Source organism: Sclerotinia sclerotiorum, genomic scaffold (genome assembly GCF_000146945.2).
Source record: "Sclerotinia sclerotiorum 1980 UF-70 scaffold_15 genomic scaffold, whole genome shotgun sequence".
NCBI classification, from domain to species: domain Eukaryota; kingdom Fungi; phylum Ascomycota; class Leotiomycetes; order Helotiales; family Sclerotiniaceae; genus Sclerotinia; species Sclerotinia sclerotiorum.
The window spans coordinates 229,830-254,799 of NW_001820821.1; the positions used below are offsets into that span (position 1 = coordinate 229,830).

At 40.9% G+C, this 24,970-nt stretch overlaps 9 protein-coding genes across 9 annotated transcripts; 4 read left to right on the forward strand and 5 right to left on the reverse strand.

Moving 5' to 3' along the window:
* Nucleotides 1-1,987: 1,987 nt before the first annotated feature.
* SS1G_10143 (hypothetical protein) lies at nucleotides 1,988-5,221 on the forward strand (the record flags this gene model as incomplete). Its single annotated transcript, XM_001588546.1, has 4 exons — nucleotides 1,988-2,077; nucleotides 2,131-2,220; nucleotides 2,342-3,049; nucleotides 3,311-5,221. 4 exons carry the CDS (start codon nucleotides 1,988-1,990, stop codon nucleotides 5,219-5,221), a joined length of 2,799 nt encoding a protein of 932 aa, XP_001588596.1.
* A 433-nt stretch (nucleotides 5,222-5,654) lies between these two features.
* On the forward strand, nucleotides 5,655-6,741 carry SS1G_10144 (hypothetical protein; the record flags this gene model as incomplete). The annotated part of the gene is made up of 2 exons (XM_001588547.1): nucleotides 5,655-6,102; nucleotides 6,194-6,741. 2 exons carry the CDS (start codon nucleotides 5,655-5,657, stop codon nucleotides 6,739-6,741), a joined length of 996 nt encoding a protein of 331 aa, XP_001588597.1.
* Nucleotides 6,742-7,205: 464 nt separating this feature from the next.
* On the reverse strand, nucleotides 7,206-7,370 carry SS1G_10145 (predicted protein; the record flags this gene model as incomplete). Its single annotated transcript, XM_001588548.1, has 1 exon — nucleotides 7,206-7,370. The coding sequence occupies one exon, from the start codon at nucleotides 7,368-7,370 to the stop codon at nucleotides 7,206-7,208; it is 165 nt and encodes a 54-aa protein (XP_001588598.1).
* Nucleotides 7,371-7,765: 395 nt separating this feature from the next.
* Nucleotides 7,766-8,182, reverse strand: SS1G_10146 (predicted protein; the record flags this gene model as incomplete). Its single annotated transcript, XM_001588549.1, has 1 exon — nucleotides 7,766-8,182. The coding sequence occupies one exon, from the start codon at nucleotides 8,180-8,182 to the stop codon at nucleotides 7,766-7,768; it is 417 nt and encodes a 138-aa protein (XP_001588599.1).
* Nucleotides 8,183-8,986: 804 nt separating this feature from the next.
* Nucleotides 8,987-11,604, forward strand: SS1G_10147 (predicted protein; the record flags this gene model as incomplete). Its single annotated transcript, XM_001588550.1, has 4 exons — nucleotides 8,987-9,133; nucleotides 9,357-10,593; nucleotides 11,080-11,211; nucleotides 11,540-11,604. 4 exons carry the CDS (start codon nucleotides 8,987-8,989, stop codon nucleotides 11,602-11,604), a joined length of 1,581 nt encoding a protein of 526 aa, XP_001588600.1.
* Nucleotides 11,605-13,750: 2,146 nt separating this feature from the next.
* On the forward strand, nucleotides 13,751-15,985 carry SS1G_10148 (hypothetical protein; the record flags this gene model as incomplete). Its single annotated transcript, XM_001588551.1, has 1 exon — nucleotides 13,751-15,985. One exon carries the CDS (start codon nucleotides 13,751-13,753, stop codon nucleotides 15,983-15,985), a length of 2,235 nt encoding a protein of 744 aa, XP_001588601.1.
* Nucleotides 15,986-16,650: 665 nt separating this feature from the next.
* SS1G_10149 (hypothetical protein) lies at nucleotides 16,651-18,763 on the reverse strand (the record flags this gene model as incomplete). Its single annotated transcript, XM_001588552.1, has 4 exons — nucleotides 16,651-17,297; nucleotides 17,382-17,841; nucleotides 17,929-18,012; nucleotides 18,554-18,763. The coding sequence occupies 4 exons, from the start codon at nucleotides 18,761-18,763 to the stop codon at nucleotides 16,651-16,653; spliced, it is 1,401 nt and encodes a 466-aa protein (XP_001588602.1).
* An 844-nt stretch (nucleotides 18,764-19,607) lies between these two features.
* Nucleotides 19,608-21,382, reverse strand: SS1G_10150 (hypothetical protein; the record flags this gene model as incomplete). Its single annotated transcript, XM_001588553.1, has 2 exons — nucleotides 19,608-20,102; nucleotides 20,156-21,382. 2 exons carry the CDS (start codon nucleotides 21,380-21,382, stop codon nucleotides 19,608-19,610), a joined length of 1,722 nt encoding a protein of 573 aa, XP_001588603.1.
* Nucleotides 21,383-22,379: 997 nt separating this feature from the next.
* On the reverse strand, nucleotides 22,380-24,776 carry SS1G_10151 (hypothetical protein; the record flags this gene model as incomplete). Its single annotated transcript, XM_001588554.1, has 2 exons — nucleotides 22,380-22,413; nucleotides 22,465-24,776. 2 exons carry the CDS (start codon nucleotides 24,774-24,776, stop codon nucleotides 22,380-22,382), a joined length of 2,346 nt encoding a protein of 781 aa, XP_001588604.1.
* Nucleotides 24,777-24,970: the final 194 nt, after the last annotated feature.

The window sequence follows — 24,970 nt, forward strand, 5'->3', positions numbered from 1 at the left end:
GAGCAGGAAGTACGTAATTGAAACTATGGTTTGAACCACACAGCCTCACATCTCAGACTGTTTCTGTCCACCCACAAGCTCAAGGAACAACCTTATACCTACCATCTTCAACGAAAACATCAAGTTCTTCCCCTAGCAGTAACTCCAGATCCATCCCCTCAACCATGTACGTATTGTCTTCAAATCACCAACAGCCCCATGGATTTGGAGATAAACTCTTGAAGTCAGTAATGATAAAATATATAGACTACTTGACGACTTGGAAAACCCACCAGCTAATTACCTAGAGAACTGAAGATAGAAAAGATAGCTTGACTTACAATTAGATTGATAATCATATATTATCTCATCCTCAAACCCTCTGATTCGATTATATTTTAGATATATATCTCAATTAAAAAAGTGTAAACATTGTTTATATATAAGTGATTTGGAATAATAATAATAGTGAAGATTAATTATACAATCAAATATTTTAAAAAACACTCTTTATAAAATTCTTCATTTTTAATCATTGATTATATATATTCAAACCTTCATTACAAACTCAATAATACCTTCGTGTGACCAAAAGGGTGTTTATAGACCAGCAATTGTATTTAACTTAGAATCTACAGGTGAAGAGCACCTGTAGATGGGGATAGCTACTCTATATATACACAAATGAATGGCCTAGCCGCAATGGCTAGGCAAAAAGAAGTCATATTTATTCCTCCAATGATCTTACTTTACCGATAACCATTGATACCTAGTACTTGTCCGGATCTGATCCTCAGGTCACCTAAATCGCATACTAATCTCGAGTAATCGTATCATGTGTGGACATGGTTAATGTACCTGAGGTTTCTTATATAATAAGGGTGGGAGGAAAGCGGGGATTTCCGTCACACTCCTGTATAATTTCTTCAAAAGTTTATTCATATTATAAAGTTGTCTTTAATTTCTGTCAAATATTAGTATAAGAAATTAAACCCTGCTTACTTCAATTAATACATTTTAAGCTTAGTTTAAAGAATAATTAAATAATAATTTATTATCGATCGCTAGAATATAAAATCAAAGTTAATCAAATCAGATTAGTCAAGTGTGAGAGTGGGGTAATAAAAGTTGACTCTTTGTATTCTATTGTTTATATATTGTATTACTTGGAACTGTGCCTCACTAGGCGATTGAATCTGGGAGTACGGTGCATCAAATACAACATTAATATCCAATCCCATCCAGTATATAGATTGTCTCTCATGATGCTCCATCATCTCACGCTGGCTATATTTAAACGTTACCTTATAGTGTGACTCCCGGTGGCTGCCACATACAAGTACAAGCTTCAAAAGACGAGGAATAAACATTTGGTGGGGCATTGATAACGCTGATCATCTTTCAATATTTGTTCCGTCTTATTTGTATGATGTCTCCCTGTATCTCAGCACAGGACTTCAACTGAGGAATTCAGCTCAGCTGATTACACCCGATTTCATAACGTGTTTCCGAAAAAAAAAATTGACTTTTTGTGCTTGATCAATAAAAACTTTTTCAAAATTGATTTTTTCAAAATTGAATCTTTGTAATTATGATTTAGAATCAATTGGAATTCATTTAAAATATAGATTATTTTATTTATTATCATTTGATATAATTTTTATTCAAATAACATATAATTTAACAAAATTATTGTAAATCGAATTTTTGATTGAAATAATTGAAATGATCTTATCACAATATTTGAATATTAATTTTGGATACACGTTATGAAATCGGGTGTATCAATCCCTGCCTGGTCATTCGCTTGCTGTTCATTTAGAACAATTTACAAAATATCAACTAATTTCTATCATCCCATCCAGTCTCATCTTACCATTTCAAACATTTAACCGAGGTCATCCCTCCAGGAGTACCCGAACTCGCTCTTCTTTATCGACTAATCTTAGCTCATGCATGAGCTCTTCCCCACTATCCAGAAAAGGCTTTCTTTCACACCGATTCCAATATGAGCAGTTCGGATGAAGTTGCACTGAATGAGGGTGGAATGGAGATTTCGCCTCCTTGGGGAAGTATTCCAGTCGAAGCCTATATTCTGGTAAGCATCAAGTTGGGGGCCAAAGTCATAATCAATCTGATTTCATTCACTAGCAAAATTGGGATACGAGCTCTGCAACGGCACCTACGGATCAACTTCGACATCTCGTGCGTCTTTACATTGGAGCCGGATATCATGATCCTGTAAGTTTTTTTGTTGCCATCCCCACTGTTCCATTTAACGGAGAAGCTTATTTTGGGGGCCAAACTCGCCCTACCGGCAAATTGTATTGGGTTGTATTGACTAACTCAACTCTTCTTTCAGACCACTTTACCATCAATCACACCAACGGATGATCAAGTAACCACAATATTGCAGCTTTGGCGTACCCCTTTTCAAAGAGCGGTGGCGACAGAGCCTGGTCAGATTGGATGTATTTGGCTCCGGACGGACTATTCAGCAGAGTCAGAAGGCGCGCATGAATCCTTGCTGGAAAATTTGGATTTGTTCAATACTCTAGATGACGAAGATCGTCTTCTCGATGATGAAGATCTCTACGATTTTGGACAAGAGTGGCAAAAAATTCTTGATTTGATGCCTGAGCTTGTCGTTTCTACTGATGCCTCAACCTGGCACTCCAGTCAAACCCGGCTCACTAAAGCCGAAGATGAACTCGACAAGGCAAAAGCATATCTAGCCGGCGAAGATATCCAAGGTGCACCGGTAGAACTAATTGAAAGTATGAGAAATGTCTTGCCTGCTGATCAAGCTGGGGAGAGTGTTCTCCGAATCCTGCTGAGCAAGGTGCACAAGACCTGCGTTGTGAACTACATCCTTGTAGAAGACTCAGAGGCTCTGGAGACCCAACAGCTTCTGCTGATTTTCCTTGATGCCCACGGGAGAGTTGCGAGGTCTTCAAGAATGCCGCCTGATCAGACGGAGCAGATGGGTGGGTTCTGGTTGGATGGTAGCTGGGACGAGGTGGATGAATGGATGGAGGCAGACATCGGTGATGACTACCAGGTTGGTGGTGTTTGTGGGAACCAGTGATTCATGAAAACAAGAAGCGTAAGCAGGAAGGTTTCGAACAGTCGTCCTAAGCGACAACAACGACCTCCAAAAGCTGCTACAGCAGAAGAAGTTGCCGACTATCGATGCAAAGAACTTCGCAAAGATCTTCTGAATTGGCCTCAATATCCTAGGGGCATGAATTTCCAGGTGTAAAGTCTGTCAGTGGCAGCTTTAATGCGACCCAACGAGCAATCTTAATTCTCAAGTAGGTTAACACCAAAGTTATTGCCAATATGGTGCTACATCAAGAAGATGAAAAAGCAGCAATTACGTGCCTGGGAGCTACTGTTTTACAATAATCGTTTTACCTCGCTCCTTCAAGGTACACCGGGAACTGGAAAGACGAAGACTGTTGCTGGTCAAGGTTTAGGGCTTGCATTGTGTGAAGTCAAGACTCTCATCACCGCTCCCTCAAATACAGCCGCGAGAGAATCATTGATCAAGCTCGTGCAAATGTTGCGTGAAGTCCTTGCCAGATTTCCTCAAGCTGAAGAGTGGTTCGACATCGTTTATCTCCCAACTCGTAGTACTACACTATCTGATATTATGGAAGCTGATGTTGATTGGGAAATCATGACCGATCATACCATCAAAGAGGGTCAGAATCAGACTGGTCAAGCTGACGTTGACAAGTATGCTCTCTGGAGACACATTGCTGCATCCTTCGAAGAGGATAATGGTAACAGTAGTGACACGGAAAAACAAACAAAGGCTAAAGTTTGGTTGGATGTCCTCGAGGCATACAAGTACAGTCACCGCATTAGTGCCAAGGACAAGAAGAAGTTCTTCTTAGCTGTCGAGGGTAAAGCTAAGGAGATATTTTCTTCTCCCCTCTCCAATGTCAAGATCGTGATTTGCACTTGCAATACGGCTCACCTCCTTCAAGACTATGGTTACAAGCCTCGAGCTTCACTTGCAGATGAAGCTGCATTCGGTTCGGAGCCGGAACTTATCATTCCAGCCATCCTTTCTGCTTCAAAAAATCAATACTCTGGCGATTACATGCAGTTGCCTCCAGTGGTTAAATCTGCGGGTCACAATGAGCAATCGAGCCAGCTTGCCATGTCCCTGTTTAAGAGGTTCTATGATCATGACAGCGTTGAATTCATACGATTTAGGATGAATTACCGCATGCCCAAGGTGTTGGCCAGATTCCCAGGTATGGTAACGTATGGATTTTTGGGCGCTCATCCTAGTACCGTGGTTACAAGCGATACTTTAAAGTACTACCAGGAATGGTGGAGCTCTGATAGTGCTAAACCATACAGAGATGCTCGCCGCAAATCTGAATTTGGTGGACCTGAGAACGATAACCCTCAACGCTTGTTCATCAATGTGAAGAATAGAAAGTGTGCACCAAAACAAGGCGGAAAATCCAAGAGAAATTTCGCAAATATCAACGCCGTTTGCGATGTCATCATGAATCTGTTTTCGCATCAACATTCTATTGATATCACTAACATTGACCGCGATAAGATCACAGCCTTGACGCCATACAAGGAGGAACTTCATGAGATATCCAGACATGTCACCATGAGGTTGAAGATGCACAATCCCAAGATCCAGAGATTCCCTCGATTCCGAACCATCGACAGTACACAAGGTGGTGAGAACGAAATTGTCTTGCTCACAGTGACACCTGCTGATCAGCATAATGGTTCGGTCATTGGGTTCATTAGAAAATGGAATTGGATGAACGTCGCCTTGACTCGTGCAAAGAGTGCATTGAATATCTTTGGAAATTTGGATCTTTGGCGTTCACAACTTCCAATCATCACCAAGATCCGCAAGGCTAAGAAGTTTGGCTACATGATCATGGATCTCTTGGACATGGGTGATGTCATTGACGTTGATGGAGATAAATACCTTCCAAAGACATTTGCGGAGTTAAGGAACGGTCGTCAAACTTGGACCATGGAAATTGAAGCCACCCCACCCGAAAGTTCTGCATTCAATCGTCGAGCCCAAGTGTGTTTAAATACGCACAGTGATCCAAAGGTAAAGGCGGAGTATGAAAGGAAACTTCTCGATCAAATGAGAGCCATGAGAAAGACTGCCGAGGAATTTGAGAGATTGGACAAAGCCGGTGTTGAATATGATTTGCCCTCAGCATCTTTAAATGTACCAATTTGAAGTCAACAATTAAAAAGCCTCCCGAATCTAGATTGGATGAAATGTTTAAATATACCAATTCGAAGTTGACAATCAAAAAGTCTCCTAAATCCAGATTAGATGATTGAAAGTACATGATGTGCCGAAGAAAATAAAACTTATCCTTTGGAGCAATCTTCAATGTCTCCAATAAATTTTGACAACCGATTGAATGGTGTCGTTGGCTAGAATTCCATAATTAGTATGGCAAGCATGATAAAGTTCTTCCATGTGATGTCAACATCGTCCTTTTTGTGACCTTTAGGTCACATGACGCGGCCGCATGTCAAAAAGTCCATGACGTCCATATTAACTAATTCCCCACGCTGCTGCAGACATCCTCCAAAGTTCGACGTTTCCACAATTGACTCACCAAATTTGAGAAAAAGACATTTGTAAATCAATTCATATCAAGATGGCATCTTTGCGTATTGCTCGTCGGGCATTCCGTGCCTCAATGCTCAATACTTCTCGACCCTTTTCCAGCACAACATTCCGGTTCGCAAATGCCAATCCCGGTAATGCAGAAGAGCATGATGGTAATGAAGAGTATCGAAAAAAGCAAATGGAAAAGCCATTGAATCCTCATATGACGAATACCAATTCTACAATTGTGAACGAAATGCCTAGTGTTGGAGCCAGCAGACCTCCGCCTGAGTTTATCACAAGTGTGGATGGGAAATTTACTCCAAAGGATAGTGTACCGGAGAATACGGATAGAATGACAGGTGGTACACAAGATGGGAAAGGAAGTGGTGTTAATAGGGAGATGGCAGTTGGAGAAATGGAAGGGGCACAATTTCGAGTTGAGCCATTGAGAAGGGATGGAGAGCATGAAGAGAAGATGAGGGCGAGATTATTATGTAGGTTTTTTGACAATCTACTTTACACTCCATCTCCATCTGTATCATTTATTCACAAGATTGAAACTTTGCTAACGGAAACTTCTTACAGATCAATCTCGAAAACGAGGGACTCTAGAATCCGATCTTCTAATGTCCACCTTTGCCGATGCTCACCTTCCTACTATGACCGCTGCACAAATGGTACAATATGATCAATTCCTTGATGAAAATGATTGGGATATCTACTACTGGGTCACACAAGAACCATCACCAACATCTCGTGAAACAGCCGAAGGTGCTGGTCTTGGATCGGAAGGTGCTACAACCAATGCTATGGGTACAGATCAAAAGAAATCACCAGTAGCACAAGGTACAGATCCTGGTAAACAAACTGGACCTGAATTAGAGACAGATGCATGGAGAAATGGAGCACCAAGAAGTGGAGAATGGGCACAAACGATTGGAACATTTAAACCTGCTTATAGACCAGTACCAAAGAGATGGCAAAATAGTGAGATTTTGGCCATGTTAAGGAAACATGTTATTTCAAGATCTGCTGGAGGTGTACATGGAGTGGAAATGAATGATAGTACTGCAACTGGTAAAGGTATGGCATTTATGCCACCTATTTTCCAGACTGATCAAAAACGATCATGAGATGGGCGGAAGAATTGTTACGTTGACGGGAGAAGGAAATTACATAGCCTTTTCAGTGTAAATATGAACACTATTCATGTATGATATTAGTCGAAATGGAAAAATAATTATTGCTAGTCTTTACAATTTCCATCATGCATTATTTGGCTTGAGATCATGCTTTGGGAAGTTCCTTTTTACCCTGTTTGTCATGAATGCCACTAACAACAGTATATTATATATCTATCCTCTACTTAAACTCTATCTAATTCTATCTAACCCAATCATATATAAGTAAGAATCATGCAAAACTCATCTCCCGAAATTACCCATCACAACTACAACTAACATTACAAAAATTACTCTCCACTTCGGCAAACTCATTCATCCCCTATTCTCGCCTCCGGCCCCAACCCCTCTTTCTCCTTTCCCCTTACCGAAACATAAATCATTGAAAATAATCCACCCCATCCTATAAAAAAAAATTACATACCAGCCCCAACATCTCCTTCTACAAAATCTCCCAATCCGAGACTTAATAAAGTACATTGGATGAATAACCATGTGCGTATTTGTGCTGGGTAATGGATGATGGGGTGGAGGATGGTGTGGAGGATTAGGGAGATGTTTTCTTGGGGAAGGGAAAACATGTTGGGTTTATTGAGGTTGGGTTTGTATGTGGGTGTGGATTTAGATGTGATAGGTGTAGGTGTGAATAGGTCTGAATTTGTGAAGATGTAATCCGGCGAATGAGTATGTGTCGGTAAGGATGGCGATGATTTGACGATGAGATGTCGACGATAAATAAAAGCCAACGATTTTCCCCTAACAGAAAATAAGAATTCCCGCAAATCAAACTCTCCTTCTAAAAACTACCCGTAAAACTTTTTCACGTCCCCTCCACTTCCTCGCCACAAATGCCTTACTTTTCCTCAACAACTCTATTTCACTCCTCAATAATTCCGCCTCACTTCTCCCTCTGCCAGCATTCAACGTATAAGAAGAAGAAAGGGCTTTCCAATAAAACCCCTCTCGACTCATTCCCCTATTCCTTTCCACTATTTCCTTTTGAAAAATTAATAATCCCCTGATACCTCTTAAGTAAACCCTCCAACTTCTTCTGAATCCTCTCTGTACTCAAATTGTCCAACCTTAAACGGGTTTTTGCACCTTTACTAGTGACAGAATTTAATGATGAAGATAATCGACTTAATCCAGTCAACTCCGTAAAAGTATCAGGAGTCCCAGGTACAATTGTTTTCTCACTAGAAAAAGGTGTATCACCACAATTTTCCGCCTGATAAAATGCTCGTTCGAGTTCCTTGGTGCGTTTCTTAGCTTCGAGAATTAAGTTGTGCCAATAGTGAATTAAATCTCGACGGAGACGTTCCGCGTCACGACGTTCTTCGAGAAGTCTTTCAAAGGCGTGGGAGAGCTCAATTTGAGGTTGGGATCCGATCATGTGGGAGGAGCTTGGTAAAGATGGGTGATGTATAAATGTGGGATATGAGGGGTAAGGAATTGCTTGATCATTTAATTTGAGGGGTATAGAGCGGGGAAATGAAAGTCTTAGACTTGCATATGCATATGCACGTACTATAGAAACACTCCGAAGAATGATGAGAAAGTGGAGTGGAGTATCATGCAGATGGGTGTCATATCAAAATTCCTCTCTATTTTTATATCAACCTCACTTCTTATAGTAACCTCAATTCCTTTTCAAAATTCATCGATTTCTGCATTCAATTTTGTAAAAATAGCAGGCTGGAAGTAAAAATGCAAAAGGTACACCAAGTTCATCGCGCCATCTCGAAGAATTCGCGAAAACGCTCAGGAATGTCATGAACCAACTACTCAAACTATTTCCCACCACAAAGAAAAATGCCCAAGAAATCTTCATAACCAATAACCAAGTAATGATCGACGCCGTACATTCCTCGGTCACAATGTGTTTGTAGCCGATAGAAATCTCAACATGTACAGGTTGGAAAACTCTTTATTCTTTAAGGGAACTCCCTCAAGCCAGGTGTAATTTCTTTGAGGAGATTGGGATTTCTTTCGAGTAATCAAGCTATGGATTTCCGTCAAAGAGAAAACTTTTTCACCGAGCTAGGGGGGGTAGCTATATTATGCTGTAATTTATCGACTTACTTTGAAAGCTTCTCTTCTCATCTATAATTAATATTGTTGAACGTTTGCAGAAGTTTGAAAAAAAAATCTCATCCAAAACCGAGGCGAGGATTTTTTCGCCTATCCATCACCAAGAATGTACCTCATTCCAAAGTCCAATACTACCGCAACGCATCGGCAATCTTCACCACAAAATGGTATGAGGTGGTTAGTCTCGGCACGTATAACCATTCCGGGGAATTCAAAAAGATGTTTGAGGACGGTGCAAAGTGCACAATCACGTGTAAGTCACGCAAATCTTCTTCATTCCAATGATTTTACTGTATAATTTAATGAAGAAGGCTGGTAGACACCTGACCCCTTCATAAATATCCCCTCCTGGAAATTTTTGTCATGTTTTGCTTCATCAACTACATCATCGTACATCTGGCATTTATCTTGCATATTCTTCCTCCTTTCCCAGCCTATCATACGGTTATTTTTCCTAACTGTAACTGCATACTCAGACACGTCCATACCATCCTGTACCGCCTCTTCATACCAAAGCCAATATGTCTCCTTCCATGGCGACAAATGGAAAGTCTTCGGAATTATTCACAAATAACTTTGACGAATTAGACAACGCCTTTTTCGACGAATTTATTACCTTTAGTCCATCCAATGAGGGTCTACCTGAACCAAAGTTTTCGGAAGAATCAGATAGTAAAGATAGCAAAGATAGCAAAGATCAATCTTCAGAGACATTGCTAGGATCTTTACACGATGATGATGCACAAGAGATTGAAAATAATTGGCAAGGAGATCCATGGGTTTTCGCCCAAGATTCAGCCTCACCAGACGGCACACAAGATAATCTTTTCTACGCAGAAATTTCTGGTAGAGCCGCAATATCTGACTCTGATCTTCTCAGCCTTGAAGATATCTCTTCACAATCACCTCAAATAGAAGCATGGTCTCGTGCGTCTCTTCCAACATCACCAGCACCACCAGCTTCAACAAGAAGAAAAAGTCGAGTTGAAGCACTTGCCAACACATTGAAAAAGGTGAGCTCAAAATCGGAAAAAGCTCTACGAAGCCCTATTCGAAAATCAAGTACAGTACCTTCAAATATGGTACGAGGTTCGACGAGTCATGGAAAAATGAGCCGCGAAACATTGAGAAGAAAATTGTCTTTGGATTCTTCGAAATTCAACTTTAATCCTCAACATCAATCACCAATGTCACCTCCACAATCAGCTAGAATATCCAATTTTTCAGAACATACTTCATCATCAATGAAGAAAGTACAAAAGACCGAGATTTCTCAAGATTTATGGACTGGAATGCCACAAGACTTACAATTTCCATCTGTACCAACCGATTACAATACACCATTATCAACACCCAACCTAGACAATAAACATACACCAGAAATGAGATTTCATCCATCATCATCAAATGGATCAATGTACCCAATGACACCAAAATCTCAACATGTGTCAGCCTCATGGTCACAACCAGGATCATCAAATTTCAGCTCAATTGGAGCCTCATCAAATTACCCAGTTGAGGTAGAAGCTGACGGAAATTCCTTATGGTGGAATCACGCTGCAACAACACCAATGGCACAACCTTCACCGAATACCCTTCACCGAAACTCACAAAGAGCAACCAAAAGCCTTGCTTTTCATTTACAAAATGAACTTTCATATAACAATAGTGAAATGAATATGGCACAAGGGTTAATGATATCGATGCCTGAGAGTATGCCTCAACAATCCTTCGTAGTAGAATCATCACCTCTGCTTCATCAAGGATATTTTAATGCTAGTGCTAATGGAGGGGGACCGCAACCACATTCACCATATCATACGCATAATCATAATGCGGCACCTCGAACGCACTCGCATTCACATTACACACATCACACATCATCCTCATCACGAAAACCCCACTATTCCCATCCCCATCCTCATCCTCATCCCCATTCTCATTCTCATTCCCACCCCACCTCAAATTCCACCATAAACCCCAACTCGAGTCCCACATCATCCCGACCGCGAAAAGCTCGAACGGGATCAAGTGGATCTGAATCGCCCTCACCCAAATCCTCACCCACTTTCCACGTCCGCAAACAACGCAAATCAAAAAATAGAAATACATCTCCTAGAACCCCTACATCGGGACGAGGAATGGTCGACTTTGTTAATTATACACCGGATGATAGTCGTAGGATTTTAACGGGAGTAGCTCCTAGTGGGTCAAGTAAGACGAAAGCTAGAAGGGAGAAAGAAGCTATGGAGAAGAGAAGAAAATTATCGCAGGCGGCGTTGAAAGCTATTAGAGCTGCTGGGGGAGATGTTGGGAGTTTGGTTGAAGAGGGTTTGTTTGTTTGATTTTTTTTTTTAATTGTTTTTTGTTTTAACTTTGATTTTTGGAGGGAAGGGCTTGGATGAGTTGTGTTTGGTTAGCTTGGGTGTTCGGATTTTGGGGTTGTTAATTACTTAATAAGTTGTATCCAAGTAGCTTGAGATCATACATAGACCTAGATACTTATATACATCAAATTCTCCATCATTTAAAGTTGATCTTTGTGTATCATGTGCATCGTGTGATTATTCTGGCTGTTGTGATGTTTCACAAATCAATATTTCGCTTTTTGCTGATGATACCATTGAATGTGCTAATGTAATCTTGGGCGCTCAATAAGCAATAAAGACAGAGGGTCAAGGAGATAGCCTTAAAGAAAGATTAAAGAATCATAAAGATAATTGAAATAAAGATGTTTGAATGATAATAAACTAGGAGATTAGTTACCTAGTTCCCGACTAGGTACTTATAGTTCAAGAACGAAGAACGGTAGATACCTACTCAAGTACATTTTAGCTCATAGAAATTTTAACACAAAGAATTTCTCAATTGATATGAATATCATCCACAATGATGGATGGATGGTCATGAAGTATTTACGATGGATGGGAGAGAAGTATTAATGTAGATAATTCGTAGAGGGAAGAACATTTTTGAGGAAGGAAAGTGGGTGATTAGGACAACTGACTGACAATTTTGGAAGTGGGCGGAGATTTGGTATTTTACCTAGCATTGTTGGGAATGTGTGTGAACACCATCTAGAGTGATGGCTGTATACAAGCATGATACCTAGTTCTTTCTTTCTTTGGAATAAAATAATAAAATTCCATATCCATATTTTTATTTTTCTAAGCCTTACTTTCAATTATAAGTTTTATATTCATGCATTCCACTTCATTATCATTGGTGTTCTTTACGATCATGTCTCATTTTCCCCCTCAAAGATCCACCCTTGTACATATATTGGTGAAACGTGCCATCAGGACGAGATGGTAGATTGATCTTTATGATGAAATCTCAGCCCTATAGCAAACTATCGAATATAAGAGAAGAAGATAACAGAAATTCATCATTTGATTCACCTACTCTAAATCGATATTTTAGTCCTTTACATCTTTCCTCTCTTCTACTCCCATCTCTACCCCAATCATAACAAAAATATTCCCCAAATCTGAAACACTCGCCAACCCACCTCATCCATAGTATTATCATCAGTCCTCTGTACGCGCTTACAAAGTTATTTATGTACAGGTTCATTCGATTCCATTCCACCTTTCCTAATTCGATCTATTTTGAGATTCGATGTGGCTATGATTGGTTTTATGTAGTACAATCCACGTTTTGATTATTGGGGACGTCTAGGTTCAAAAGCGCTCTTGGCAATCCAGCCCCAGCTTTTTGGGTAAGACTTGTATTCATCTGAATTCTAAAGAATGGATAGAAAGGTAACATTATAACGTGGAAGGTGATGGATTACCTACAGGGTTTCTTATCTTGGGTTTCCGATGATTGATGTAATATGAATAGGTATTATCTTTTTATATCTATCTTCTCTGTCTTTTCTGTTAGAGTTTGATCAAATCTGTTTATATGTTCTTCGTGTGGTTATTGTAACCTTAGATCTTACATTTTATATATACAAACTTCAGCAAACTCCCAAGAAACACAGCCCATCTATCTCTACACAAACCAGGAGCTTACCAGGTACAAAAAGACTGCGCCGCAAGAAAGCCGGGCAAAGCATACTTCTCAATAGTTGAACCTTTCACATTCATACAATTAGATTTGGTTCGAAGATCAACCATCTGAAGCTCTAGGCTTCCATCAAAAATCAAGCGCAAGTGCCATTAGCAAGCGTTACCACCAGGTAAATTATATATCCCACTCTTTATATATAAAAGAAAACGTTTGTTCTAACAAATTCCTCACAGTTGTTTTCTTGAGAGTTTCATATTCGATATATATACCAAAATTTGGAAGAATTAAGGAATTGGTGATGGCGGAACATAAATCTAGGGACACATCTCCACACATTCATTCAACATCATCATCCTCGAAGACAAACTCAACACATCATATAATCTCAACTGAGGACCACAAAACTTCCAAGACGCATATTAAACGTCAACTTCACACAAAAAATTATTCATCCTTAGCGTCAACACCCTCACCTACTCCAAAAGCTTCTTTACTATCTAGTGAAAGTGATCAGATTGACATCAGTCATGTGCTATTATCCGCACATAATTCAACATCATTGAGTCCTATGGATACTTCAACTAAATATAATCGAAAATCTTCATTTATACCAGAAACTTCACGAAGAAGACCAGCTTCTCCAACTCGGAAATTATTCAAACTTTTGTCCAAAAGCCGAAGTTCATATAATCCAGAAACCACAAAATCAAATGTCAATTCGAGCAAAGATACAACGAAAAGCGATATTATTCCAAAGAGATTTTCTCAACGAAAATCATTACTCAAACATTCTCAAGATGTATCAATCACCGAGGAGGAATTTGATCTCAATCTATTAAGTGCCGCCATACCCATGGCCTATCAAAAGAAATTCTACGACAAAACCGCCAGTGAAGAAACAGAACATGAAGATGCACCTATGGTATCCCCAGTGGCCATTCCCTTCGATCTCTCCCTCTTCTACGAACCCATGAATAATTCAACCTTAACCCCAGCCATGCGCGAACAAATAAATCGTCAAGAAGCTGCTGGGATACTCACCGGAGGACTAGGTGCTGGTTTTACACCCGATACCACAATAACCAGTACGGATCTCATGGCCGAATCATCACAATCTTCTACCACGACTTCACGTCTCTCTCGACGACTTACACTTCGAAATGCTAGATTGAGTAGAGCACTTACACTCAAAGACCTAGCACAAAACGAAGCAAATAGACGAGGCGAGGTAATCGAAGTAATAGTCCAAGAACCCATTTCCGCACCCATGGATATAAGTTCCTTCGCAGGCCATACTATAGGAACACCTCACCCAAATTTCGATTTCAAAAGTATGGATTCCCTACCCCTAAGTATCAACAAAAAAGGCACCTTCAAATCTACCAATATCGAAGTATTCTACCCCCAAGCAGATTGGAAACCTCTTTCAATGCGAGCACCCTACCTCACAGCCCTCATAATAATCTCCATCGTCCTCGGAGCCGCCGAAGAATACCTATACCAAAAATCACTCAAGAAACCTTTATATTCATTTACATCCCCCTCCTTGATGAAAACATGGGATTATTTTTGTTTCAAATATTTACCCACTCTCGTCGCCGTTACCTTTGGTGTATTATGGCAAATCACCGATTTTGAAGTTAAGCGATTGGAAGCCTATTATCAACTTTCGCGAGAAGGAGGTGCGTTGGCCGCGGAATCCATAAATGTGGATTATATTACTTTTTTTAATGTCTTGCGTCCTTTTCGAGCACTGCTTTTTAAACATTATGCAGTAGCTGTTTCGTCGATAGCGACTCTAATGGCTGTATCATTGGTACCAACTTTACAATCCGCAAGCATGATTCTAATACCTAGTCGCGCGGAACGAAAGGCCAATCCAGGAGTAATGAAGGGAATAGTGATTTCAGGGCCCTGGTCCCGATTGTTAAGTTTGACACTCTGGCTCTGTGCCATATTCGGATGTATACTACTCTGGCAACTGGAGCGCAGACCCTCGGGCTTAGTCGCCGATGTAAAAGGAGTAGCAGGCATAGCCGCCATGGCAAATCGCAGTCACATACTTATGGATTTCAAAGATATGGATACGGCGACTCCGGATATGATTCATCAAAAATTGAAAGCACATCGTTATACGCTTCGAAATTCGTCGTTGGCACCGGAAGATAGTATCATACTCACTCAAGCCGATAAAGATAAATACGATTCCCATCAACATCACGATGAAAATCCTCATCCATTATTTCTTCGTCCCATCGCCGGAATCCCCTTTGTAATCGGCATGTTCCTCTTTACAATTCTCATCCCTATCATTCTCTTCACCCCCGCAAACATCATCACAGATAAAGCACCCTGGCTCCTAACCCTCGGCGCCGTATCCATCAAACTCAGCTGGGGTAGTCTCGAAACCGCCATCCGCATGATCGAACCATTCTACATCCTCTCTTTGCGCCATGCCTCCCCCACCGCTCTAACCCTCGACTACACAGCCATGGCCTTCGGCTGGCTCCCCATCCGCGCCTTCCTCAATGGCCACTACCTCGTCGCAACCGTAGGCTTAGGATCTGTTCTTGCGGAAATCCTCACCGTCTGCGTCACATCCTTTAGCACCGTCACCGGAACCGATTTCACATCCGCTCTATCCCGCTCCGGAACCTCCAAATCCCACCATCTCTCAAACTCAACCTCAACCATCACCTCAGGAGAAGAAACCTACATATCCTTCTGGGCATCTTTCTTCCTCGCCCTCTTCATCCTCCTCTCTCTCACCATCATATCAATCATCTCATACACACGACGCCGTCATGCATTTCTCCCTCGTCAACCATCCAGTATCGCTAGTATTCTCGCATTTATATATCAATCAAAGATGTTGTATGATTTTGTCGGAACGGAGAAATTAAATAATAGGGAGATGGAGGAGAGACTGGTGGGGATTGGGAAGAGTTATGGGTTAGGTTGGTTTAAGGGGAGGGATGGGGAAATGCATTGTGGTGTTGATGAGGAGGAGTTGAGTGGGGGGTATTTGCATGGGAGGGATAAGAAGGCGGAGGGGTTGCCGTGGACTTCGAATTGGCAGGATTATTAGGGAGAGAGGTGGGGTGAGTGAGTGGGGTGGATGAATGGATGGATTAGGTGTTGGATGATTTTTGAAGTCTTGCCAGTGAGATGAGGTTGGATGATTATAGAGTCTTATATATATAAATAATAAATATAATAAATACACAATATAGATTTATACTCAGATATATATTTTTATCATAACAATGATAATCATAAACAAATCAATTAATAAATATATAAACACAATCATAAATCATTAACAATCAAAAAATCAAAAAATCAAAAAATCAAACACCAATTCTCAAGCACAAATTATAAAGCTTCAATGTAATAAAAGAAACATACTCGAGTAAAGATACACAAAATCAAATAACAATTAGACCTCCAAATATCTAGATAACCTACAGAGCACACTCTATCTTTTTTTCTTCGCAGCTTGACGCACCTTAGCTATCTTCTAATCCAGTCAATCCAGTTAAGGTTTCCTACAATGCAATCGCGAGATCTGTCTATTTCTTTTCTTTCCTTTTGATTTGAAAGTCCAAGAACTATCAATATCAATATCCTTATAAATGTATCAAAAGTATTCATCTCTCTTACTTTATACTACCACCTCATTTCAATTTTCAAATTCCAATCTTCATCTATCCTCTATCCTCTCTCCTACCCTCCACAAACTCCCCTCACCAATCAAAGAACCTTCAATCCCCCATCCCCCCCACCACCAACTTTATCCTTTCCTGCACCTACACCTACACCTACACTCCCCTTCACCCCCTCAATCACCACACCCCCTCTCCCCCTACTCCTCCTCCTCGCATCAAGATAAACCATAAACTCCCTATAACTCTCCGGCAAAACCTGCAATATCCCATCCACCTCAAACGTATAATTAAACTGACCCGTCGGTTTCGTCTCCCCATGTTCTACATTTTTAACCTTCGTATCAACTCTTATCTGAACCCTCGTTTTACTTTTCTTCCCCTTATCCACCTCTCCATTCCCTTCTTCTTCTTCTCCTCCCATCTTCCCCTCTCCTTCCCCCCCAACAAGCGGTCTATCACTATAAGCCAACGTCGCACTAACATAAAGCACACTTCCCACCGGAACCGGATTCTCAAAAGTACTAGGATCTAATGCGATAAAAGTAGGTCTTGAATGGGAAATTGCCGATGCACATGTAAAAGCCAATTCGAAAGTAGATTTTAGGAGGAAACCACCGAAGATCATGAAGTTGTGGCGATTGCGGTATTGGGGTTGCATGATTTGGACGGATTGGATTGTGGAGTTTGACATGCGAGTGCAGGTTTTGGGGAGGAGGGAGGGTGTATTGGGATCTGTGGGGTTTTTGTTAGTATTGGGTAGGAAAGTGGAAAAGTGGTGTGGATGGTATTGAGTTGAGAGAAGAAAAGAAAACAAACCATGATAATCCAAACTCTTCAACCACAACCTATGAATCAAATCACTCTCCTCATCATCCGGCTCCTTACTCCTCAACCCCCTACCCATCTCCCTCTTTTTCTTCTCATAACTCCTCATACCCAACTCATACAAATTCCTCTCCTCCTCATTTTCCGGTTCCACCCCGGCAATCTTAACTGCTTTTTTCGTAGCCGGATCCAACGACACCATAGTAAAAGCACATTCCATAAAAACATCATCAATTTTCTTCTCCTGGCCAGATGGAACCGCTTTACATACTTGTAGTGATACTTCCATACTAGAACGACCGGTTGCAAAGGTAACTTGGCCTGAGAGTTCTAGATCACAGATTTCGAGGAGCGGTCGGGAGAGGGTTATTCGATCTACAGCTGCGGTGACGGTCATTACGCTATCGCCGGTATGTTTGTAGGAGATTACTCCGGCGAGGGCATCGAGGTCCTGGGTGTGTTAGTATGTGGCTTCTTTCTTATTTCTTCACTTTCCCTGTTCTATCTTCAGTGTCCAATCACGGAATTGAGAACTTACCATAAAAATCGCTCCAAACCTTATATGTCCACTAGCCGTGATGTAATTATCTAGAAGCCAAGGATCGCTTGCTAAAGGTAAAATCTAGAAACACATGTACAAGGTTAGCAGTAATTTCTTGTACTAAATTTCCTTCATCTCCTGCTTCCTGTAAATTATAACTAGGTAGGTAGGAAATAGTAAACCCTCAGACACCGAACAGCTTTCACCCTCGCCCTTAATGTGATGAATAAAATAAAGGATATGAAACATCAGATATCGCGTGACATTCCTCTCTTCTTCCATTTCCGCTCTCTTTCTTCTCTTTCCCTCCTTCTATTCCCCTCCCTCTCCCAATTCCCTCTTCCATCTCACAAGCCCATCTCACATTGCATCTCCAAACCCCCAACTCCCAAACCCCCACCCCCACCCTCCCCAACTAAAACTTCAAAGATCACACCTCAAACCCCAAAAGCCAAAAAAAAAATAATAAAGACTCACCACACTATGAAAACTATCCCCCATCCTCTTAACATTCAATCCCTCCCTCCCCTCTATCCTCTTCCCCCCATTCCCCAGCCCCTCCTCCCCTTTCCCTCCACCATCCTTTCCCTCCCCCTCCCTCCCCTTCCAAGCCTCAATAAACGGCACCCCTCATCCTCGTCGCCGTCAACTCCCTATACACCCCATCCGTCTTCATCCATTTCGTCTCTGAAAAATTGCGTTTTGTGTCATTATTTCCAAGATTGCTAATGCGAGTATAACCACCCCATCTGAACCCCCATCCCGCTCCCAATCTCCCAGCGCGCAATTGCAGCGACTGTGTTGAGTTTAAGGGGATCTTGAGTCTTGTCATTGTGTCCTATAGATACCTAGGTGGAGAGATGGATAGATGGATGAATAGATAGATAAATACTCAAAGGAGCGCAGGTTATTATCAGGATCAATATCAGTACCAATACCAAAGATCTATCAATTTCCTACTTTTGTAATGATACAAAAATATAAAATTACAAAATAGAAAAAAGAAAAATAGAAAAATATGATATAATGTTAATCCAGTTGATAAGTAACTAGCTAGGTAGGTAAATTGGTAAACTTTACAATTAACTGGGTAGACTCAAGGTTAAAAGATCGGAAGATTGCGGGGTTATGCTAAGGTTAAGCAACCGAGAATCAGAGCAGAGCAGAGCAGACCTCAGCGTAAATATTTTTCCGGGTATCTAACCTTACCGTGGCTTTGACTACCTACTAGATCTAGATAGTACTGTGAATTAAATGATTTAATGATTATATATTTCCAGCAAACCTACTTTCCCGTATGTATTTTCACATCTCTGCATGTAGACAGACGTTCATTCATTCAACTTATTTTTGTAACTATTATATCAACAAAAACACCAGAACTACTCCCCCTACCTACTGCTAAAAAAATGACATAAAAACACAAACACATACATCACATATATCACATCCAACGACCCAACCTCAATTTTAATACTCTAATATATTCAATTCATTCCCAAACAATAAGATAAATCTTCATTTCACAAAATGAATTCTCAGAATTATATGATATAAAACCCCATTCCCCTCCAAAAGCCCAATTTTTTTTAGGAAACAGCAAATTTTCCCACCCAAATTAACACCTTGCCTACAATGAATAATACAACCAACCACATTCGCTTCGGACATCATTCCTACAACTTTCTTTTCTTATAGGTACCTCCTTGTCTAGGTTGACTTCCATATGGTCTCTTCTTTGGTGCGGTATCCTTCATTCCGGCTGAGATGTTTATATCTACCCTTGGAGGAGCATCAAATCCAAAACTCTTAGCTACCTTGACTAAGTCCAACTTTCCTACATCGAAAACACTTCTTAGGGAATGACTCGCGTATGCTTGCAAGTAACTCTTGTATCCTTCCTTTGCGCTCTTATTCAAGTAGTAGTTTTGTGCGATTAATTTCGAAAGTTGGCTTTGAATGTTGACGATTTTTGCTGCAGGGAATTCGAATTCTACGACTGGAATACGAGCAGTCTTGAGATGGGTAAGGAAACCAACTTCGGATGGTTGAAGGAAAAGAAGAGAGCGGCCCTTTCCATCATTACCACGAGCAGTTCTACCAACGCGATGAATATAATCTGTTGGGTCATCAGGAGGATCGAATTGAATTACCCAATCTACATCAGGGATCTATTGAAGCAATATTAGTTTTGTCAATTCAGGGAAAAAGGAAGAAAACTTACATCAAGACCTCTAGCTGCAACATCTGTACAAATAAGTGTACCTTGTTTAGCATTACAAAATTCAAAAAAGGTATTTGTACGTTTTTGTTGCTTTTGTTTGCCATGCAAGTCAAGAACTGGTAAATCGATATAATTGAGAAGTTCGGCATGATATTTCACACAAGCACAACTTGAGAAGAAGACGATGATTTTCTTCTTAAGGTTGCGCTTGAGGAAAGAGAAAAGTAATAAGAATCTTTTATCGGAATCGCAGACGACGTAACCTTGTTCAAGACCTTCAACTGTACTATGTTCCTTCTTATTATCAACATTAATGTAAAGAGGTCCTGGTCGAAGGGAAATTCTTGCGAGATCTTCGACTTTAGTAGTTTGTGTTGCGGAAAAGAGCATAGTTTGACGATCATCCTTTGGTAAAACCTTGACAATTTGCTTCATCTCATCTTCGAAACCAGCTTCCAAAATTCGATCTGCCTCATCAATAACCAATGCCTTTAAGTTCTTGAAGATAAATCCTTGTGTATTTTGTAAATGATCGAGCAGTCGTCCTGGTGTAGCGATCAATAAATTGACTCCTTTAACCAACTTTTCCGCCTCTGCTCTCCGATTTGCGCCACCCATAACGATACCATAAGTTTGCGAATGATGAGCCATGAGTTCTCTAGCGACTCCGAAAATTTGTAATGCTAATTCTCTTGTAGGAGAAACGACAATAACACCAGTACCATTTCTTGGTTTAAATCGTAAAGAATGTAACATCTCAACTGCAGGAATCAAGAATGATAATGTTTTTCCAGAACCAGTTTTTGCAGCACCAAGAACATCTCTTCCTGCCAATAATGGTGGAATACCTCTTCGTTGAATTTCGGTCATGGTATCGAATTTCATGTCTTCGGTCAGGGCTTTCATGGTTTTGTCGGAAAGGTTGAGTTCTGAAAATTTCTCGACCGATACATCGTTAACGGTAGGTAAAGACAAATGTTTATGTTCGTCTTCCTTCTTCTCCTCTTCGTCCTTCTCTTCCTCTCCGTCCTCCTCCTCCTCGACCTCTTCCTCTTCTTTCTCTTCTTCTTCGTCCTCCTCCTCAACCTCACTCTCACGACTAACCTCCTCCTCCTTCTCTACCACAGACACCTCATTCTTCGCACCCTTCACACCTTTCGCACTCTTCGCACTCTTTGCACCTTTCGCATGACTGCGATTTCTCTTTTTCAACTCAGCAGAACCCATTTTGAACGTCGGCAATTAATCCGCACAATGAATTATGTGATGTGATGTGATGTCGCAGAAATAAATGGTAGAAGTCGTAGAATAAAATACAAAGTCAAACCTTGACGAAGGGCCCTCTTAGAAAATTATTTTTACACGCTAAGAAATCTAGATAAGCGTTGGTTTTAGGGCTTATCTATTGGTGCAGACCAGATCCACCATTTACTGGACGGAAACTATCACGTGACCATTCTAACCTCTCCGCCGCCAATCTCGAATTTCAATTGTCCAAGTTTTTACTGTTCTGGTATTTTCGCCCAAAAGATCTTCAATCACCATTCATTCGCCGTCTCACTCAAAATCTGCTAGATCCCAATATTCCAAAAAAAAAAAAAAACAAAAAAAACTCATACCTTTAATATACCATCAAATTGATTGATCTACCTAGGTACGCGCCACCCATATTGATTGACTGTATTTGTGTGTGTGTTTGATTTTCTTTTATACAGGTTTGTTTATTCTCTTCCTTATCCGCCTTGATATTCATCTTCTCTTGACCCCTCTATCCACCCCTTTTCCCTACCCCCTCATCCATCCATTCATCTACCATTTCCCCAGTCCTTCCACCCTTTGTCTCCGTCCCCTTCCACGTTCCGAACCCTCCAAGCCCCTCTCTTCCTCCCCTCCAACCTCCCTCCCATCCCATCCCCAACGACACAAAAGAAACCAATAACCTTCCACCGATTCCCAACACAAGAAAAAAACCCAAAATTCAACTCAGAAGACGAGGCAAAGAAAAAAGAGAGAACTCTCCTCGAGTATATTACTCAACAGGTAAGAGTTTGCATGTCACTATTGACTACCGACCCTAATGCAAAAAAGAAACTGGAGTTGCAGAAAAAAGAAAAGAAAGTTACAAATAACACCTTCCAACCCAGTAATTCCCTCTTAGTTGAAACAGGTTTTCAAGTTCGATCAACCAATATATTCTCAACGCCTTTTTATAAAAGCCCCCTCATTAATGGTCATAACCTGCTCCACGTTGCCAAGGACTATCACATTTGTTAGCTTATGCACGTCATCGATCATTAGTTAATTCTTACCTAGCGTTGCTTTGGTTCTGATTCTGAGGTCTGAAACCCCCAGGCGCAGGACTACCACTATTTTGTGATCTATATCCTGATTGCGACAAGTTTGATGTCGAAAGGTTATCTCTGTATGGAGCTGGTGATGCGTTGTTCGATCTATCATTTCCGTAGATTAAAGGAGCATTACTATTGCGTCCTCCATCTTGATAATTTGGTGGTGGACCACGAGAGCCACTTGCTGGGAAAAGAGGGACCGATGGATCAACTGGTGAATGAGGTGCATCTCTAACTGATGGATTTGACTCTCCATATGTTCCTGTACCTGCTGTAGAAGGTGGAAGAGGCATATTTGCTGGATGTCTCATGGAATCAGATGACCATGAATCATTGTCATCATCCAAATCGAGATTGTGTTTATATCCTGCCTTATCTCCTCTGGCGGTAGCTCCCAAAGCATCCAGCTCAGTGGTCAAGCCCGTATTTGACTTGATGAATGATGCACGATCATCAGTCATTGGTAAGTAACGGCTATCTGGGTTCTTGCGGAAAAAAGCATAGACGGTAGCAAGTAGAACAAGAATGAGAAGAACCAACGAGAAAACTGCGTTGATGATGAAGAAAACAACGCCCATAACACCAGTAACGATACCTGGTTGATTGAAAATATCCGTGAATACTAAAAGGAAAATGGTGTTTAAGAAGTTGATGGCACAAATGGCGATATTGAAACTATTGGTACTTTTGTCCATCCATGGTCGAATAACACTGGCTCCAATCAATGCAGCTGCTTCAATTAAAAGAAGAGCGATAGCTTGAACTGTAGATGAGTTTTGTCCAAATGCGATAAACATTCCCTTAATAACAATATAAATCAGAGTCGGGATAATGAAATAATAAGCCGTCGCTCTGAATTGGACGTAGAGGAAACCCCACTTGTTGAGAGCCGAAGGATCTGAATAGAGAATGTATGCAGGATTTTTGTGCATCAAAACCGATCGTTTGGCGATTCGAACAACTTTCATAGCTGCCCAAGCGAGAGTCCCTGTCATACCAAAGAAGAAGAAAATGGCCAAAACAACTTCTGCTGGAGAATCATTTTGTGTGAATTCCCAAAGGCATAGAATGGTCATCTGTGGGTAACCAATAAGTACCATACGGAACATGATACCCTTCAAGACAGTGAACCATCCATTGCGGAAATCCACGAATTTATCCGATTTCATCCACTTCATCTTAACTGCAAGTTCACAGAATCCTTTGAACAGTGCAACAAACAAGATGGTTAAAACAATGAAGATACAGAAGAAAGCCAGGCCGGTCAAGAATAAATTGGTGGATTCGATCCCGGCGCGGAATGCCACTCGTTTAATTCCTTTGACGAGATATGATCCAGTTGTTGTGGTAGTATCGGCTCGTTTGGTCAACACTTCATGTGCTCGAGTAAGAAGTTGAATGGTATGTTCGACTGATCTCTTTCCCATGGAACGTTTCTCGACTTGAACAGATGTAGTGGTCAAAGTATTCAAGAGTGTAGCTGGAGTTCCACCAGTGGACTTTTGATACCAAGTTGCGATGCTTTGCATGAAATCAACCTCAATTATACCCATACTCCAATCGAAATTCTGAGTCCATGATTGAACGACGGGTGGAAGAGGAACAGAAGTGAGTCCGATCATAGCTTGAGCTTGAAAGTATCCAAAGAGTGACAAGGCATTGGCGGCTACATGAGCAGCAGTATTCGAATGACCCAATCCAGAAGTTACAGCAGATGCTACCAAAGCCAATCCAGCAATAACAGCAGTTGCCCATCCCACGCCCTTTTGATCGACGGTTTGTCCGTTTGATAATTGAGCTTCGACACATGCCAAACTAACATCTGGATTCGCGGTACCATTGATAATAACTTTAACATTAGCATCCAAATCAGGAACACCGTATGCGATGGATGGAATGCTATCGACTGTAGATTGAGGAACAACAATGTTAGATTGAATATCGATTTGTCCAGTACTCATCGGGCAAAGTCCCGCGAATCCAGAAGTACATGGATCGATGACTTTATTTAAAATGGGATATCCATAAGCCGTGACTTCGACATCGAAAGTGACATTTCCTTGAATAGAAGAAACACCAACTACATCGAACGTGAAGGTTAAATTTCCGGGTGTGAAGACGACATCGAATAAAGTGGCCGTAAAACTTGAATTATCCTGACAGGCGTTCAAAGACTTGGATTCAATTAATCGAGTTGATGCTGAAGCAGAAGGGAAAAGAGTAAGAAATGAAGTCAAAAGGACCCATGGTGTTGATGAGAACGTCGGTCGCATGTTGCAAAAAGCGTATATTAAAAGGAGCCTATGAAGGCTTTAATGTAGAAGAATTGAATCCGTGACACCCCAAAGCCTTTTATTGTGCGAAGAGAAACCTTGTACCGAGTTATGAATCGTCTTTCCTTTCCTTCCAATATTTTCTTAGTCGCAACCCCTTTGTATCTGTCCTTTCTTTTGATGGAATAATTCAA